A 19523-nucleotide genomic window follows, 5' to 3' on the forward strand; every position below is an offset into this window, starting at 1 on the left:
ATTCTACTTCTTCATTTTCTGAGGTAAGTTCCTTTCTCTGTACTGTTTGAACGCCATCCCTTATTTTCAGGGCTATCCGAGCTCCTTTTCCACTTAGGCTATCGGTTCTAAAGGTTAAATATCCTGGAATATTTCCCAACCCTGGTCACTTCGCAGCTGAGTCTTCATAATAACTATTAGATCAAACCTATTCATTTCTATCTGTGCTGTTAATTCATCTAAATTGTCGTGAATGATTCTTGCATTCAGATATAGTGCCTTTAGCTTGGACTTCTTTCAAATTTTCCATGCCTTCACCTTAGTCGCTAAGGCCTTATTACTTTTGTTTCTCTCGCTGTCTCTTCCTGACCCATTTTGTTTCTTTTTACCCATAAAGCTGCTGTTCTCTGCAGCCTTGAAATTTCCAGTGCTTCTTTTGACATTCCCCTTTCCTGAATCCTTGAAAAGTATAATGCTGAGGGAGTGCTGCACTGTTCGAGGTACAGCGTTTCGCATGAGACATTAAACTGAGGGCCAGTCAGTTCTCGGGCAGACGTTAATAAGTCACACCATTGCATATCGGTAGCAGAATTATCCATGCTCCCCCACCCCCTCCCATGCATCCTGGGTAAAGTTAACTCCTCTCATCAAAAACCAGAAGCAGCTGCTCCGGTCATTTATTTCGTTGCTTTTTATGCGAGGTTGCTGTGCACAGATTGGCTGATCAGTTTCCCTACATCGCTACAGTGCCTATACTTCTAAAGTACCTTGTGGGCTTTAAAGCACTTTGGGATGTCCTGAGATTCTGCAAAGCTTCCCTTCCTTTCTGGCAGATAAGGTCGAACATCATAGGCCTAATCCCATTAAACATCTCCTCTGCAGCTGCCGTCCAAAATCACTCCTTGACATCTGTGGTTCTTTGTGTTTCAGGGTGAGCGGCGGTAATCATTAGCACAGTTCAGTTTATAGATCTGTATCTTACACTGTGTTTCACTAGAGGGTTTGCAGTCGGCAGCGAGTTCAGTCTGTAGCAAAGTGCAATGGAATCTCGACCCCGCCCATCTCCGCCTCCTTTTTCTCTCCCTTTTCCTCCACCCACTGTCAACATTCCATGGGATTTCCCCATCCCCCGCAGGATTCAATTATTCCCCTCCGCCCTCTAATCTTGTTTGTCCTTTATACTGCTCTAGATTTTGTCCTGCTTTGCAAAGGTCTACGGGTCATAGACTGGCATCCAATTATAATTCTCTGAATAGTCCAGTAAACTTCATCAAAAAATCGCGGATCTGAGGGTGTTCGGAAGCGCAGTAACATCCTAACGAAAACCGGTTTGAATCAGGAAGTGCTGAGTGTGAACATGGCCTCCAGACTGAAGGCTGAGAGTTTGATCGAGGAGGCAATTTGTCCCATTTGTCTTGATTTCTTCACCGATCCGGTAATACTGGACTGTGGACACAACTTCTGTCGCTCCTGTATCACCCAGTGTTGGGAAAAGAAGGAGATAAACTCCTGCCCGGAATGTCGTGAGGAATTTCCGGAAAGAAACTTCAGGGTAAATCGGGCTTTAGCGAGACTGGCCGAGAAAGCTCGAAAATTAAAGCTGAATCCGGAAGAGAAGGAAAGTAAATTTCACTGTGAGGAACATCAGGAAGAACTGAAGCTGTTTTGTGAAACTGACAAGAAATTGATCTGTGTGATTTGTAGAGATTCGCGGGAACACAGACACCACCGCTTCCTGCCCGTTAAAGAAGCGGTTCAAACCTACAAGGTAAAAGGGAAAACATTTTAGAAACTGGTATTTTTATCACATTTTCATGGTCTAACATTTTGATTCTGTGATTTTCTCTCCCAATCCCAGGATCGGCTGAAATCTTCCTTAGATTCTCTCACAGGGAAGAAATCGGAGGTTCTAGAAACGGAACTGAAGCAGAAACGGCTGATTTCTGAAGTTAGGGTAAGGTCTCCCTGTGCTGATTTTCTGGGATCTCGGTTAGTTTTGTTCCCTTTATCGCGGGGCATTAATTCTGTTTCACATTTCATTCTGTAGGAACAGTCGAGCAGTCTGCAGACCCACATCACATCCGAGTTCACTAAAATGCACCAGATTCTCACTGAGAAAGAGCAGAGTTTACTCAGAGATCTCAGGGAAGAAGAGGAGAGGATTCTAAAAACAATGGAGAAAAATCTTCGAGATATTCAGGAGAATTTAAATTCTATTGAGGAGAATCTCACAAAGTTGCAGAAACAGATAGAGCAAAGAGACGAGCTGATATTTCTGAAGGTGAGGCTCAGTTTAGATAAACTTCACACAGTCGTAAAATAACCGATGACAGCTTTGAAATAAAACGCAGCATTCGCTGGAACATTTGAAATGGAATTCAACCGATTGTTCTGTGCATTCCCGGGAGGTTCCGCTATTTTCTCCCAACTAACCGGCTTCCACACCATGCTCCAAATCCCACAGCCTCAACAACAAATTGTATTTGGAAAGCGCCTTTAACATAATAAAACGTTCTAAGGGGTTGACAGAGCCACATATTAGGGCAGGTGACCAGAAGTTTTGGGAAGGAATTACAGAGCATAGGGACTGGGCAGGTGTACCAATGCTGAAGCGATTTTTGGGAAGCTTAAGAGGCCGGATTTAGACGGCCACAGGTATTTTGGGGTTTCTTTTAGGGCTGGAGGAGATTACAGAGATGGGGAGGGGCCAGGCCATAGAGGGATTTGAAAGCTAGGATGAAAAGATTAACTGACAGCCAATATAGGTCACCGTGCATGGGGTGGGGGGGGGGGGGGGGTGGGGGGAGTGGTTGGGCGGGGGGCGGGCGGTAGAGGGTGCTGGGCGGGCGGATAGGTGAATGGGATTTGGTGTGAGTTAGGACAACAGAGGTTTGGATGATAAGTTTACGGAGGGTAGAAGGTGGTCGGCCATCTAGGACTACATTAGAATAATCAAGTCTGGAGGTAATCGATGAGGGTTTCCGTAGCAGAAGTGCTGAGGCAGGGGAAGAGTCGGCAATATTGCGGAGGCGTCCTGTTGACAGTGCAGTGCAGGCTGGTTGAAAGCTCAACTCAGGGTCAAATATGACACCAAGGTTTCAAGCCTCAGAGAGTTGCCAAGGGGAGAAATAATGTCAAGAGACCGAAATTTGTGGCAGAGACCGAAGACACTGGCTTTGCTCTTCCCTATATTTAACTGGGAAGAGAGAGTGATTGAGTTTTGGGACACTATTGCAGTGCTTAAGGTCTAGGCAGCTGAAGGTACAGATGCCAATGGTGGAGCGACCAAAGTTGAGGAATCACAAGAGACCAAAAGTGTAGGTGTGTAGAAATATAGGAGAGCTGTAGAGCTGAGAAGGTTACAGAGTTAAAGAAGGGAGAAGCAATAGAGTGTTTTGAAAGCAAGGTAGCTAGGGAGGCAGGAGGTCCCCTTAAGGATCAGTGTGGTAATCAATGTGTGGAGCCACAGGAAATGGGTGAGGTCTTAAATGAATACTTCTCATCTGTATTTACCATGGAGAAGGTTATGGAAGCTACTGAGTTCAAGGGAGGGAACAGCGATTTCCTGGAGCATATCAACATTACAAAGGAGGAGGTGTTGGAGGTTTTGAAGCGCATTAAGGTGGATAAATCCCCAGGGCCTGACCAGGTGTATCCTAGGATGCTATGGGAAGCAAGGGAGGTGATTGCTGGGGCCCTGGCAGAGATTTTTGATTCATCGTTAGCCACGGGTGAGGTACCGGAAGAGTGGAGGAGCTAATGTTGGGCCTTTATTTAAGAAGGGCAGCAGGGATAAGCCAGGGAACTACAGGCCGGTGAGCCTTACATCAGTGGTGGGAAAGTTATTGGAAGGGATTCTGAGAGACAGGATTTACATACATTTGGAAAGGCATGGTCTGATTAGGGACAGTCAGCATGGCTTTGTGCGTGGGAAATCATGTCTCACGAATTTGATTGAGTTTTTCGAGGAGGTGACCAAGAGGATTGAAGAGGGCAGGGCAATGGACGTTGTCTACATGGACTTTAACAAGGCCTTTGACAGGGTCCCGCAGGGTAGGCTGGTCCGGAAGGTTCGAACACATGGGATCCAGGGTGAGCTAGCCAATTAGATACAAAATTGGCTTGGTGATAGGAGACAGAGGGTGGTAGTGGAGGACTGTTTTTCAGATTGGAGGCCGGTGACTAGTGGTGTGCCACAGGGATTGATGCTGGGCCCTCTGTTGTTTGTCATATATATTAATGACTTGGATGTAAATGTAGGGGGCATGATTAGTAAGTTTGCAGATGACACCAAAATTGGTGGTATAGTGGACAGTGAAGCAGGTTGTCTAAGGTTACAACAGGATATAGATCAACTGGGAAAGTGGGCAAGGGATTGGCAAATGGAATTTAATGCAGACAAGTGTGAAGTGATGCATTTTGGGAAATTAAACCAGGGCATGACATATACAGTGAATGGCAGGGACCTGGGGAGTGTTGTTGAGCAGTGAGACCTTGGGGTGCAAGTACATAGTTCCCTGAAAGTGGTAACACAGGTAGACAGGGTGGTGAAGAAGGCGCTTGGCATGCTTGCCTTCATCGGCCGAGGCATTGAGTACAAGAGTTGGGACATTATGTTACAGTTGTACATAACGTTGTTTAGGCCACATTTGGAGTAATGTGTGCAGTTCTGGTCGCCACACTACAGGAAAGATGTGATTAAGCTGGAGAGGGTGCAGAAAAAATTCACAAGAATGTTGCCTGGTTTGGAGGGCTTGAGTTATAAAGAAAGATTGGATAGGCTGAGTCTGTTTTCCCTGGAGTGAAGGAGGCTGAGAGGGGACATGATAGAGGTATATAAAATTATGAGAGGCATAGCTAGGGTAGATAGCCAGAGTCTGTTTCCCATGGTAGGGGTGACTAAAACTCGAGGGCGTAGATTGAAGGTGAGAGGGAGGAGGTTTAAAGGAGATCAAAGGGGTAAATTATTCACGCAAAGAATAGTGGGTATCTGGAATGAGCTGCCTGAGGAGGTGGTGGAGGCAGGAACAGTAGCAACATTTAAAAGGCATCTGGATAGGTACTTGAATGAGCAAGGCATAGAGGGATATGGAATTAATGCAGGCAGGTGGGATTAGTATAGATAGGCATTATGGTCGGCATGGACGCGGTGGGCCGAAGGACCTGTTTCTATGCAGTACGACTCTGTGACTCTATGACTCTATAATTGTAAATTTGACACGTTGCCCAACCGAAAGTGAATGTAGGTCAATGAGCACAGAGGTGCTCGATGAAATGGACTTGGTGCAAGTTGGGACACAAGCAGCAGAGCTTTGCATGAACTCAAGGTTATGGAGGTTGGAAGATACAAAGCTGGTCAAGAGAGCATTTTTATGGTTGGGTCTGGAGGAAACAAGCGCACAGGCAAGGGTTTCAGCAGCAGTGAACGGAGGCCAAAGTAGAAAGAAACCTCTGTTCATCTGGTCGAGGATGTTGGAAAAAGCCTGGTGGTGTCGAGAGAGATGGTGGCGAGGTAGAGCTGGATGTCATCAGTGGAATCTGGTCTTGTGATCTCAAATGATGTTGCTGAGGTGAAGAATGCAGATGAGAAGTAGAAAGGGGGCCAAAAGTGAAGCGGGACGATATTCTCCGACTACGATTGGTTAGATAGGAATGAAATCAGGTAGGGCAATGCTACCCACCTTGACAACAGAGTATAGACATTGGAGAAGGATGGTGATATCAGTAGTTCGAGACGAATTAGGAGGGATAATTTAACAAAGTCATCACTACATATGGTATCATGTTTGAGTTTGATAGAGACCTTTTCAGCGGTGTGCCGGGTACAGAAATATGATTGAAGGGGTTGAAACACAAAGCTGCAGGAATGATAGATATGGATCTCTGATACAACAGTGGTTAGCACTGCAGCCTCACAGCTCCAGCGACCCGGGTTCAATACTGCCTGTGTGGAGTTTGCAAGTTCTCCCTGTGTCTGCATGGGTTTCCTCCGGGTACTCCGGTTTCCTCCCACATGCCAAAGACTTGCAGGTTGATAGGTAAATTGCCATTAGCAATTGCCCCTAGTATAGGTAGGTGGTAGGGAAATATAGGGACATGTGGTAGGAATATGGAATTAGTGTAGGATTAGTATAAATGGGTGGTTGATGGTCGGCACAGACTCGGTGGGCCGAAGGGCCTGTTTCAGTGCTGTATCTCTAAACTAAACTAAAACAACAACACGTTCAACAACTCCCAGGAATGAATTGCTATGATCTTGACACTTAGTTTGCCTGTATATCTGTGTTCCCAAAGCGTTTGATATTCTGCTTGAACTCAAATTGTAATCCAATTACAGTTACATGGTGAGTCTCTAGGTGTGCCAGGTACAGTAGATGTGACAGTCACTGTGTCTATGAGTGGGGCTGATATTGAATTCAAACATCTCACAGAAATCATAGTTTTCAGCTGCGTACAATCTCAAAATCCTACAGCACTGAAGGAAGCCTATCTTCCCTGTCCTGGAACTTTGATACAGCTTTCCAATTAGTCCCACTTGTTTTATTATTCTTTAATGGGACGTGGGCGTCGCTGTCAACGCCAGCATTTGTTGCCCATCCCTAATTGCCCTTGACAATTGAGTGGCTTGCTAGGCCATTTCAGAGGGCAGTTAAGAGTCAACCACATTACTGTGGGTCTAGAGTCACATGTAGGCCAGACCAGGTAAGGAAGGCAAATTTCCTTCCCGAAAGGACATTAGTGAACTACGACAATAGATGATAGTTTAATGGGATAAACTTTCAGTGCCAGATTTTTAAAGATTAATTAATTGAATTTATTAATTAATGAATTTAAATTCCATCAGCTGCTCTGGTGGAATTTGACCCCATGTCAGCAGGGTATTAGGCTGGAGCTCTGGATTACGAGTTCTGTGATATTACCACTACACCACATCTTCCCTTACTCTTTCCCCATAGTCCTCCATTTTTTTCCTTTACAAGTATTTATCCTGTTCCCTTTAGAAAATTACAATTAAATGTGCCTCTTCCATCTATTCAGTAAATGCATTCTAGATCATAAAATTTATTCAAGGAATTATCTCGTCTGTTTTTTCCCATTATGTTAAATCTGTGTCTTTGTGTTTGGGCCCTAATTTATCCCATTTTGCTTATAATTGATGTTTGGAAAGCCCCACTTCCCCTGCTCTTTCCCCAAAGATACTTACATTTCATTTTACTTTTCGAATACATATCTGGTTGCCTTTTGAATGCTACTGCTGAATCTGCTTCCATCACCTTTCAGTGAGTTCATACCAGTTTGTCCCATTAAACTATCATCTATCATTGGTAAAATAAAAACTCACCCTTCTAGTTGTCACCCAATTATCGTAAATATTTTCCCTCTGGTTAGGAACCTTCTGCCAGTGGAAATAGTTTGTCTTTATTTGCTGTATAAAACCCCCTCATGATTTTGAACTCCTCCATAAAATCTCCCCTAACCTTCTCTGCTCTATGGAGAATAATTGTAGGTTTTCTCATCTCTCCACATAACTGAAGTCCCTCATCTCTTCTAACATTCTGGTCAATCTCTTCTGCATCCTCTCCAATCCTGGATCTCTTTCCTCCATTGAGGTGCCCAGAACTGGACACAGTATTGGATACTAATTACATCAAGGGATATGGGAATAGCGTGGGAAAGTGGCGTTGAGGTAGATGATCAGCCATGATCCAAGTGAATGGTGGACCAGGATCGTCGGGCTGAACGGCCTACTCCTGCACTTCTGTTCCTATGTTCCTAAACTCCAGCTAAGGCGCAATCTGTGAGTTTTAAAGGTTTAGCATAACTTGCTTTCTTTTGTAGTCTATCACTGTATTTACCAAGCCAAGGGCACATTTGCTTTTGTATCAGATTCATTCACGTGTCCTGCTGCCTTCAAATATTTGTCTATAGAATCCCGCCAAGTGTCTCTGTCCCTGCACTCTTCTTCCCTTTTGTTTCCTCTCTACATTTTCCTTCCAAAATATATCACTTGACATTTCTCTGCGGTTAATAGCAACTGCCCATTTCACCAGTATGCCTGTGTCCTCCGGAAGACTTCCACTATTCTCCTCACTATTTACTACAATTTCAAGTGTTGGGCCAGATGCAAACATTTCAATTAAACCCCGTATTCCCAAATCTAGATAATTAATGTATAACAAAAAGAGCATTTCTGTATTTCTTTACATATGTGTCAGCAGCAGTGAAATTCGCGTCATCAGCAGCCTGTCGCAATGAGGGTGTAATTTCTGCTGTCTGGATACAGACAACCATTCTCTGTCTACTCAGATTTGTGTTTTATTTATTTCAGGAGAAAGCTTGCCGCAGAAACAGGTAGGACACGCTCTTTACTGAAACTCGCCACAGTTTTGTGAAATAGCTCAGAAACGTGTTTATGGTCAATTTACAAAATCAACTGTTTAACCTTTACAGGATTAGTGAGGATGGTCAATTACTGTCGGTAGCAGATGGCACCCTGTCTAACGGGAGGTTCAACGGCCCATTACAGTACACGGCGTGGAGAGAAATGATTGACACCATTAACCCCGGTAAAACTCTTGAACTCATTTTCCTGATTTATAAATCCAGATGAGAAGGGCCTAAATGTAGTACCAGACTACAGATTAAATTAACACATTGTTAGTCATTAATCCCTGCGGTGCTCTCCATTCTCATATTTTGCTTTCTGTGAATACCTCTGGGTAAGTGGTTGAAGCCATCAGTGTGTCAAAGCAGTAAAGGGATCTGCATAACCAGAACAATGGAACACGAATCTCAGGATGTGATGCCGAATTTGTCTAGCAGACAGGTCTGGTTCTGTCTAGAGTTCTGGGCAACATTTCGAAAAACATATTTTCAGGAAAACATGCAAGCACTGGATAGCATGTGTTAAATGGGAACTAATCTAATAGCTGGGATTATCAAGAGGAGAGGCTGCAGAAACTGAGTGTCTTTGCAATGGGTAAGGGAGGGCTTGGGGGTGACCTGACTGAAGTATTCAACATTCAAAAGAGTAGCGAGGATGAACAAGCATAGGTTTAACACAGTCATTGAGACTACCACAAAGTAGGGATAGCCCCATATTTAGAAAAATAGAGGATAAATGGGCAGTTTAGAGTGAACGAATTTAAACTATTGAGTGGCCCCGCTGACCGGGCAGGCAGTAGCCAGTGAGCTCACTGCTCACCGCACGAAACTGGTCAGAGGCTCAATCCATTCTCGGCGTTGGGCATCAGTACAATATTGCTGGTGAGTTGCCCACGTATTCAGAGCGGGCAAGGAGACAGGAAATCCGCCAAGCCCTCTGTGGAAGCAGGTGAGCATAGGCCGTTTAAAGAAGGGCGGAGAGGGGTGCAGGAAAATTCAGAGGCGAGAGGGGGCGGAAAGCAAATGAAAGACCAACAACATTAAGGTCATTTCATGTACCCCATAACCACAGAGAAATTATTACAGCTGAAGAAACAGAAAGACCTTCCATTTATACAACACCTTTCACCAGCTCAGGACGTCCGAAAGCGAGTTACAAACTTTGAAGTATTTGAAGTGTAATCAGTGTTGTAATGGATTGTGGAACCTGCCATAACCCTGCATCTTTGCCACTAAATCCATTCATTCCATGACCATGGTTTTGGATTGATCCATCAACCACCCATTCATACTAATCCTACATTAATCCCATATACCTACCCCATCCCCACCTTTCCTCAATTCCCCTACCACCTACCTATACTAGGGACAATTTATAATGGCCAATTTACCTATCAGCTTGCAGGTCTTTGGCTGTGGGAGGAAACCGGAGAGCTTGCAAACTCCGCACAGAATTGAACCCGGGTCGCTGGAGCTATGAGGCTGTGGTGCTAACCACTGCGCCACTGTGCCGCCCCTTTAGTGAAGGAAATCTGCAGTCCTTACCTGGTCTGGCCTACATGTGACTCCAGACCCACAGCAATGTGGTTGACTCTTACATGCCCTCTGAAATGGCCTAGCAAGCCACTCAGTTGGCAGCTCACTGCCACCTTCTCAAGGGCAATTAGGGATGAGCAATAAATGCTGGTGGTTTGCACCACAGCCTCACAGCTCCAGCGACCCGGGTTCGATTCTGGGTCCTGCCTGTGCGGAGTTTGCAAGTTCTCCCTGTGTCTGCGTGGGTTTCCGCCGGGTGCTCCGGTTTCCTCCCACCTCCAAATGACTTGTAGGTTGATAGGTAAATTGGCCGTTGTAAATTGCCCCTCGTGGAGGTAGGTGGTAGGAGAATGGTGGGGATGTGGTAAAGAATATGGGATTAGTGTAGGGTTAGTATAAATGGGTGGTTGTTGGTCGGCACAGACTCGGTGGGCCGAAGGGCCTGTTTCAGTGCTGTATCTCTAAATAAAATAAATAAATAAAATAAAAAATAAAATAAATGCTGGCCTGGCCAGCGACGCCCACATCCCAAGAATGAATTTAAAAAATCAAGATGTACGTCTGGCCCCATATCCTGACAATGAAAGAGACTGCCCACTTCAACCTCTGGTACATTACCTCTCTTCAGCACTAACTTAGACCATCTGATGCCAAAACTCCCATTGGTGCTTCTTCAATTCCAGACTCGAGGATTCAAACGTTCTCCTGATTGGCATCCCATCTGCAACCTCTCTCATCACCATAATACAGGTAGCATCAGGTGAATCTTTCTCCAGCTTCTTTCAATAATTTGCAGATTTTGGCGAGAGAACAAAGCCCTGTGAGCCTTTCCTCCTCTAGAGTGCACCCTCCTGTAGCTGCATCTCCACCCTGTATACGATGATTATGTTCGTGACCCAAATCAGTTATTAAAGTCTGACCAAACATGGAAACGAAGTTTAGTCTGACTGTTAATGCAGGAGGATTGGCAAGAATGGCCGAGATAACTAGAGCACATTATGTGCTGTGGGTGCAACCGCAAGACTGAATCCACTTCCTGGCAGTGTCGCCAAAGTCCATTTTCTGGAGGTGAAGATCCTGATTAGTAACTTATAGTTAGCATTGAGGAGTTTGTTTGATGAACACGTTGAGGTGTTCTTACCTTTCTTATGTATTAACGTGATTGTGACCAATCTTAGAGGGTTTGGGATATTGGCTCGAGTACAGTCAGAGGGGAGCAAACTTTGGGATTAGGGATACCGCTATCTGTAGGTTTGGCAGATTGGATGTCATATCTGCTTTCTGGGAAAAACATTTCAGGTGCATCGCCCTTGATTGTCCTTCCATAAAATGGCGATAAATGGAGAATATTTGAAAGTGGCTGACATTTAAGGGAGGAGGAAGATTAGCAAGGTTTTCTCGAGTTGTGTGTCAATAGGTGAATTAATAGATGTAATAATTCAATCATGCATTTTCTACCTGAGAGTGCGCCAGTGGCGACGAGTTCAGACTAGAGGTGGGACTAGAATTCTGAGTCATGCAGGAGTTCCCTGGTTGAAGCAGGGTGGAGGCTCTGGAGAGGGAATAATTGGCGAAAATCCTATTTGCCCAATTTAACAACATGTGATGTGGTATTGCTTCAGGATGAATCATCTGTCCTGTGCTGTATCTTGTGTAGGTTCAAGCAGAAAATGGATGCCTTCTCTGTGGGTGTTGTAATCGCTGAGTTTGAGTATTATCCAGTTGTTACAGTTTTGCTTCTGTTCCAGATTAGGCTGTTCAGCTTATGATGTGACTGTAACATTTTCCTCAACTTTTTTTTATCCTCTTGCTTCCACTTTCTTACTTTTCCCCATGAATTCTTTCTCTTTTGCTCTTTTCCTCTCTTCTGCGGAGACAGGCTTGACCTTCACATTCCTCTCCTGAGTTACTTTTAAATTTAGTTTCTCTGCTCTTTTTTTTAACCCTTTTCCCTTCTTTTCCCTCTTATCTCCTGATTCTAGCACTTTCACCCTCTCCCCACCGCGACATGCTGATTAGTGGGGCTGGATTTTACTAGCCCTCTGGGGACGGGCTGGGAGGCCCCAGGTGGCGGGGGGGGGGGGGGGGGGGGGTTGCTAAAATGGTGGGTGAAGATGGGCGGTGGTTGTCTTCCTGGCGCCATGCCAGTTTTCCAGTTAAGCGGCGAAGTTGGGGCCACTTCTCACCGCTGCCGGCATTTTACCAGCAGTGGGTGGGCCCTCCGCCTTGTGGGGAGACTGCCGGGTCATCCCTGGCTGCCTTCCTGTGGGATCTTTGAGGGGGTGGGGGTTTGGGGTGGGGGGTCTCCTGTTGAGGCAGTCTTTAGCCCCCTAGAGGCAATGGCCGCCCCGCTTCAATAGCACTGCCTGCCCTCACCAACCCCACCCCCTCGCCGGTGACTGGCTGACTACTACCGGCGCACACAACCCCTATTTACCTGGATGAGAGGGCGACGTCCTTCCATGGCGTCCTGACATTCTGGTGCAGTCCCAGCAGTGGCCACGGCTCATGGGGGCGTGCGGCTATCCTTTACAGGGCCGGCAGTCTTGACGGGAAACAATTGGTTTCCTGACCCCCCGTAAAATACAGCCATGGGTCTGGCAAACGGCACCGACTGTCTGCAGAGCCCTTCCTGGGTTAGGGAACCATGAGCTAGAAAGTGGAGCTCGTTGTGCCCTTCCTACAAGTTCAAAACGGTCCAACATTTCACGGTGCAGTGTCTAGTGCCCAAGGGCACAGGGCTGGAACATTGACGACAATTATGGCACCACACTTCCGGGAGGTCGTCAACGTCTTGGAGAGGGTGCAGAGGAGATTTACCCGGTAGAGATCAGGGATAAGGGGATTCAATTGTATGGTGATTGTAGAAGCTATCTCTCCCTTCTCCATCCTTGCTAGATCTCCCTCCCACCCCATTCTCTCCCCCTCCACCCCTGCCCTGTGTCTCTCTCCTCACCCGCTGTCTCTCCTCCCTAAACTCTCTCCTGGTCCACCGTGTAGCCCCACCGCTTTTCTCAATTCCATTTTCTTCCCCACCGCTGCCTCTCCCTACCCCACTACATCGACCGCCTCTCCTCGCTGTATCCAGTAGTTCTCGGGTCTTTACCTACAGGCAGCAGTTGTCCTGCAGCGCTGAATCTGAATGGAGAGCGCACTAAATCGACCCTCTGGACACAAACTCTCCGGCAGCTTCCATTAATATAGCCCAAAGCCCGAGGGGGAAATCTAAAAATCAAAGTGAATAAATCACAGCCAGAAACTAAATCACTGACTGTGTTATTTTAACTTTCCCCCAGCTCCAGTCTCTCTGACTCTGGATTTGAACACAGCGCATCCCCAGCTCATCCTGTCTGAGGAGCGGACCAGTGTGAGACTCGGAGACAAACGGCAGCCGCTCCCTGACACCCCGGAGAGGTTTGATTTCTGGTTCTGCGTTCTGGGATCGGAGGGATTCACATCAGGGAGACATTACTGGGAGGTGGAGGTGGAGAACAAGACTGAGTGGAACTTGGGAGTGGTCCGAGAGTCTGCCGACAGGAAATCGATGTTCGACCCGAAACCTGAAACCGGATATTGGGCTGTGTGGCTGGATTCCACAAGAGGCTATTTTGCTACCAACTCCCCCACTGACACCCCCCTCACCCCGAGTGTGAATCCCCGGAAGATCGGGGTTTACCTGGACTATGAGGGCGGACAGGTGTCATTTTACAATGCGGACAACATGTCCCATCTCCACACTTTCACCCACACTTTCACTGAGAGAATCTTTCCCATCTTTGATCCGGGACTGAATGAGGACGGGCAAAACTCAGCACCGCTGACAATCTGCGCGGTGAAAGGTCACTAACAAGCCTGTGCCATAATTTCACACCGCTTCCCTGTCTCCTGGTAACTCGCGAATTGGTGTTCAAGAAACTACAGTAAAATTAAATAAAAACCTCAAGAACATCGAGAATCATCGGGGCGCAGAGACAGAGGAGAGTTAAACCCCAGGCAGAAATACAGCAAGAGAAACACAGACTCCAGCTGGGAAGTTAAAGGTAAAGAGGGACAGGGGAGAGGAACTAGGGTGAGATAGAACACCAGTGGGAAGGACATGACAAAGGAAACCATCCGAGACCCGGTAAATTAAATAATACCCGAGGAGAGTGAAAAGTAAAAAGGGGAACCAGATGAAATGAAATCGGAATGGAACAGGTGAGAGTATCAGAAATATGGAAAATCCCAGGGGATGGAAATGAACAGAACATTCCAGCGTCTGGAGTATTTAGAATAAAAAGTGGAAAATGAAGCTGAGAGTGTGGCCCGAACTGTCAATGATACTGGGAAGTAAATGAAGCTGATCCCTTGGGGGCATGAAACTTCAGTGAACTACCCTGGTTAGACATCTCTAATACAAGAAATGCAAGTAAACGCTACGAGTATTCTATAATCAGAATAAAGATGAGGGCAGTTTCCTCTATAAAGAATGTGTGAGAAGTGGCAAAACATTTCAGTGCGAGACTTCAATCATCTTCATATTTACTGGAAAAGCCAAAGGTAGTTAGGGTGAGTGGTGAAGGGGATGCCGAGGAGGAGAGGTCGGTGGTAGGTGGATCCGCAGAGAGCGGGAAGGACTATTTAAGGTCAAGGAAATAACGAGAAGTCGTCGTGGGGTTGTGTCAGGTAGTGATCTTTACAGAGCTTCTCGTTGCTGAGGCATCTGTTGCGTGAATTTGCATGTTTTTTTTTAGAACATTACAGCGCAGTGCAGGCCCTTCGGCCCTCGATGTTGCGCCGACCTGTGAAACCATCTGACCTACACTATTCCATTTTCATCCATATGTCTATCCAATGACCACTTAAATGCCCTTAAAGTTGGCGAGTCTACTACTGCTGCAGGCAGGGCGTTCCACGCCCCTACTGCTCTCTGAGTAAAGAAACTACCTCTGACATCTGTCCTATATCTATCACCCCTCAACTTAAAGCTATGTCCCCTCGTGTTTGCCGTCACCATCCGAGGAAAAAGACTCTCACTATCCACGCTATCTAACCCTCTGATTATCTAATATGTCTCTATTAAGTCACCTCTCCTCCTCCTTCTCGCCAACGAAAACAACCTCAAGTCCCTCAGCCTTTCCTCGTAAGACCTTCCCTCCATACCAGACAACATCCTAGTAAATCTCCTCTGCACCCTTTCCATAGCTTCCACATCCTTCCTATCATGCGGTGACCAGAACTGCACGCAATACTCCAGGTGCGGTCTCACCAGAGTTTTGTACAGCTGCAGCATGACCTCGTGGCTCCGAAACTCGATCCGCCTACTAATAAAAGCTAACACACCATATGCCTTCTTAACAGCCCTATTAACCTGGATAGCAACCTTCAGGGATTTATGCACCTGGACACCAAGATCTCTCTGTTCATCTACACTACCAAGAATCTTCCCATTAGCCTGTGATCTGGGTTACAAAAATCGAGGTCAATAGCCCACGATTTTCCTCACACTCATATCGCTTGATGAAAAGGTAATCTGGGATAAATTCTGAGGCCGGTTTCAACTGTGTAAAGCAGCCCCTGTTAAGTTAATTTCCCCACTAAAAATGCTTGCATGCTCGTTTTGAACAGAATTGTTATTGTTGGTGAACTAGTGGCCGATAAACATGAAATTAATAATCATGCACACAACCGGAGCAATAAAATGATAAACAAGTTGGAAATCTGGCAGACAAATCCTGGAAACACAAAGGTCCGTCATAATGTGAAGAGAGAAGACAGATTAACATTCCGAGTCTAAACCCTGTTTCGGAACTGGGAACTGAAAGATAAGCAAGGACCTAGTGTAGGGCTGGAGAAAGAAGGAGGGGGAGGGAAGAAACAAATAGAAGCTGAATTGTCGAGAGGAACTGAGTGGGTAGAATGAGCTGTGAACTGCAGGAACCCGGTGACCTTCCTGCCTGTAATGTTGCTCCACAGGCGGAAGGTGGCGCTACATGGCCGTGTTTGAGATGAATCAGTTATTAAGTTATCAGTTATTAATATACTACAGAAGCTGAAGATTAAAAAGGCGATTCGGTGCTTAACTACAAGCCAGAATTATAAACTGAGCATGTTTTTTATAAAATCTACTCCTTGCTTTAGACTCCAGACCGTTAACAACGCGCTCATCAGGCCAATTGTAAGATCTTCTATCTGGCGCAAATGTGGTGATAGTTGCCTGGAAATTGAACTAAAGTTTAGCCACCGTGGGTAGGGTCCTGAGATGGGCAGCGGAAACTTGTTTCTCAGGCGATGCCACGAAAATTGCAAACAGGGGTCCTGTGACGAACATCGGAGTCTGATTGCAATTTTGAGGTCCAAATGAGTGGAGTGTGAGTGCGGTTAAGCAGACAAATCAGCTGCTACAGGCAGCTCAGAAAACGGGTCATATTTCTTTTATGCTTTTGATGGGGTTTTGAAGAACAGATCCAACAAAGCAATCCCAGATCGCTGCTGGACCCTGTGAGGCGACCACAGTCGATTACGCACTAGGCTCTGAGTCTCGTTCAGCTCTGGCCAATCTCCCAGCTTATGTACAATGTCTAAAAGTGTTGACTTGGTGCCAGCACTTTACCAGCCGCATGTAAATGAGGGCCCTGATTTAAATTGTCTGGCGCCTCACGGTGGTAAATGACAGGCGGTGGACAAACTCCACGTTATCGAGCTCTCGATACCACAATCCTTCCTTATGTTGACAATGTATCAGTCAAACTCTTCCATCCCATTGATATCCGCTGTTGGATAAATTCTACATCGACATATCTTTTATCTTTCTCTAACTGTCTCTCCTTCCTTCTAAAATCTATAGATGGAAAAGAACTCATTCCTGACATCAATGAACCATTATTTTTTGATTTACTTCGTTTATTCTCCCAAATATTTCCAACTTGCCTCGTGTTTCACACCCTTCGTCAGTTTCTTATTCCTTTCTCTCATTTCACGTTGAAAGTTTCCTCTGTGTGATCACTTGACAGTGATTTGCTAAATCAGCTGTGAAAATCCTTTTGTATTATGTTTCCTCAATTTTAAGCCATCATGTGACAGGCTCAATGATTGAGATCAGTGTATCTTACTAATGAATTGATTGGATGGATCGATTGCTCTCTCGTCTGGTATTCTGAAGATATACACCCTTATTGACGATTTAATGGCTTAAGAAAACAGGAAAAGATCTCTATATCAGTGCTGAGAATGCCTGTTGCACGTCTCCACGCTCCCCACATACAGATGGTCTTTAACCCATGGTTAAGGTTGCCCACTGGGTGGGCCCTATTTTCCATTGACAGTCTTATTCACGAATAACGTAAATATGAAATGCGTCGCAGCAGAAAATAAAACAAACGCGTCAATATGTAGCTTTATACTGCTGCTCAGTTATTTGGACAATGGGCTGCATCTCTGCTCCTCTAAAGCATGATACTGAAATAGACAAAAGCCACACATGTTAACACACAGCAGGCTGATGGCAGTGCACAAACAGATTAAACAAAGCTCGACTGGAAGAGTACGAGAATTAGCCATAAAATGTTCAGCAACTCATGAAAGGCAATTTCAAGTATTTCTTTCTCCTGGATTTATCCGAACCATTATTGCCTCATGGCAGGCCTTCTGCTAGACACCGTCAGACAAGTCCGTGACAATGTGTGACTGAGATAGTCCTCACAAAGCATCACTCCTGACATTGCTAATCCCATCATTTCTGACCCACACCCCAGCTATCAGCAGATTCATCTCACTACCAGTCTAATTTAAACAAATACACACCTTACAATAGATGACAGCTGCCTACACAAAGAATAGAAGATCCCACATACAGATCGTCTTTAACCCATGGTTAAGGTTCCCCACCGTTATATTATTGGGATGATTTGCACTAAATGCATGCTCATTTTCCAGTCCTTTACTGCACATTTTAACAGTTTTTATACCAGAAATTGCTTTAGTTTGAATACCAGGAGAGCTGTCTCCTGACACTTACACCATTAAATCCAAATTCTTTACCCTGACATCAGAACTGTTCCTGTCCTGCATTTGTCTTTGAATGCAAGCTTTCGCTGCTGCTCCTGCCACCAATGACGAGCTCACTGTACAATGTGTCCTTGGGGATCCTGCCATCTTCCATGCGGCTCACATGGCCAAGACATCTCAAGCGCCGCTGACTCAGTAGTGTGTATATGCTGGGGATGTTGGCCGCCTCGAGGACTTCTGCATTGGAGATATGGTCCTCGCGCCTAATGCCAAAGATTCTCCGGAGGCAGCGAAGATGGAATGAATTGAGACGCCACTCTTGGCTGACATATGTTCTCCAGACCTCACTGCCATAGAGCAAGGTACTGAGGACACAGACCTGATACACTCGGACTTTTGTGTTCCGTGTCAGTGCGCCATTTTCCCACACTCTCTTGGCCAGTCTGGACATAGCAGTGGAAGCCTTTCCCATGCGCTTGTTAATTTCTGCATCGAGAGACGGGTTACTGGTGATAGTTGAGCCTAGGTAGGTGAACTCTTGAACCACTTCCAGAGCATGGTCGCCGATATTGATGGATGGAATATTTCTGACGTCCTGTCCCATGATGTTCGTTTTCTTGAGGCTGATGGTTAGACCACATTCGTTGCAGGCAACTGCAATCCTGTCGATGAGTAACAAGAGTGAATATACTGGAGGACTCCCAGATACCCTAACACCCTGCACATAAAAATAAAAGTATTTGCTTCATCTGTCTGCAGTGTCTGTGTCTAAATCAGAAGGTGGTGTCAGAATTGCCGAGCACTGCTTGGTGTGTTTACTGAGATACACAGACCAGGGAGGTTCCAGGCTGGATAGCTGCTGACATACACTGTCTGAAATAGATTGACAGAGATGGGCCTCAGCGTACCAGGGTTCAGGGGGAGAGAAGGATCAGCCGAGGGGCGGTGGTGGGGGAAACTATGGAACCGCTTTCTGGTGACCTAGCATTGCGTGAATCATTGTTGACAATGCGTTCGACTTGTTAAACAGAGCTCATTACCTGCAGGCAGTCACTTTCTAGCTGACACAGAAACATTCTTCCCCTTAAGTCACTCTTGCCATTAAATTAGATGTTGGTTGATCGGCATCTTAACTCCATTTGACTTGGGTCGAAAGGGTATAATTTCAAAGGTTGCAAATAACAAGGGGAGACGGTAGTGTAGTGGTAATGTCACTGAACTGATAACCCAGAGGCCCAGGCTAATGCCATGGGAACACGGGTTCAAATCCCACCACGGCAGCTGGTGGAGTTTAAATTCAGTTAATCAGTACATCCTAGTCTCAGGAACGGTGACCATGAAACTCCCGTGGATTGTTGTAAAAACCCATCTGGTTCATTAATGTCCTTTAGGGAAGGTTAATCTGCTGTCCTGATATGGTCTACACATGACTCCAGACCCACAGCAACATGGTTGACTATTAACTTCCCCTCTGATGTAGCTCAGCAAGTCACTCAGTTAAAGGGAAAATTAGGGATGGGCAACAAATGCTGGCCTAGCCAGTGCTCCCACATCCCATGAAAGAATTTTTTAAAATGCAGAAAGTTCTGAAATGCAGTGATCAGTGTGGGGGATAGTTTCTGACTTCAGCAGGACAA

At 45.8% G+C, this 19523-nt stretch overlaps 2 protein-coding genes across 2 annotated transcripts in view; one reads left to right on the forward strand and one right to left on the reverse strand.

The window, feature by feature from the left end:
• LOC137345657 (uncharacterized) overlaps positions 1-19523 on the reverse strand; it is a 52006-nt gene that overhangs the window by 14916 nt on the left and 17567 nt on the right. Inside the window, exons 9-17 of the mRNA XM_068008901.1 lie at positions 14580-14602; positions 12961-13125; positions 11359-11452; positions 8505-8614; positions 7458-7599; positions 5463-5611; positions 5211-5361; positions 2413-2473; positions 1658-1740 (exon numbers count right to left, since the gene is read on the reverse strand). Of these exons, the coding sequence (XP_067865002.1) occupies positions 1658-1740; positions 2413-2473; positions 5211-5361; positions 5463-5611; positions 7458-7599; positions 8505-8614; positions 11359-11452; positions 12961-13125; positions 14580-14602 (978 nt within the window). The remainder of the gene's footprint in view (positions 1-1657; positions 1741-2412; positions 2474-5210; positions 5362-5462; positions 5612-7457; positions 7600-8504; positions 8615-11358; positions 11453-12960; positions 13126-14579; positions 14603-19523) is intronic.
• LOC137346080 (zinc-binding protein A33-like) lies at positions 1049-14407 on the forward strand. Its single transcript, XM_068009376.1, has 6 exons — positions 1049-1747; positions 1838-1933; positions 2027-2260; positions 8309-8331; positions 8431-8546; positions 13197-14407. Exons 1-6 carry the CDS (start codon positions 1337-1339, stop codon positions 13745-13747), a joined length of 1431 nt encoding a protein of 476 aa, XP_067865477.1. The 5' UTR covers positions 1049-1336; the 3' UTR covers positions 13748-14407.

The sequence above is a fragment of the Heterodontus francisci genome, chromosome 29, assembly GCF_036365525.1.
Source record: "Heterodontus francisci isolate sHetFra1 chromosome 29, sHetFra1.hap1, whole genome shotgun sequence".
Classification (NCBI taxonomy): Eukaryota; Metazoa; Chordata; class Chondrichthyes; order Heterodontiformes; family Heterodontidae; genus Heterodontus; species Heterodontus francisci.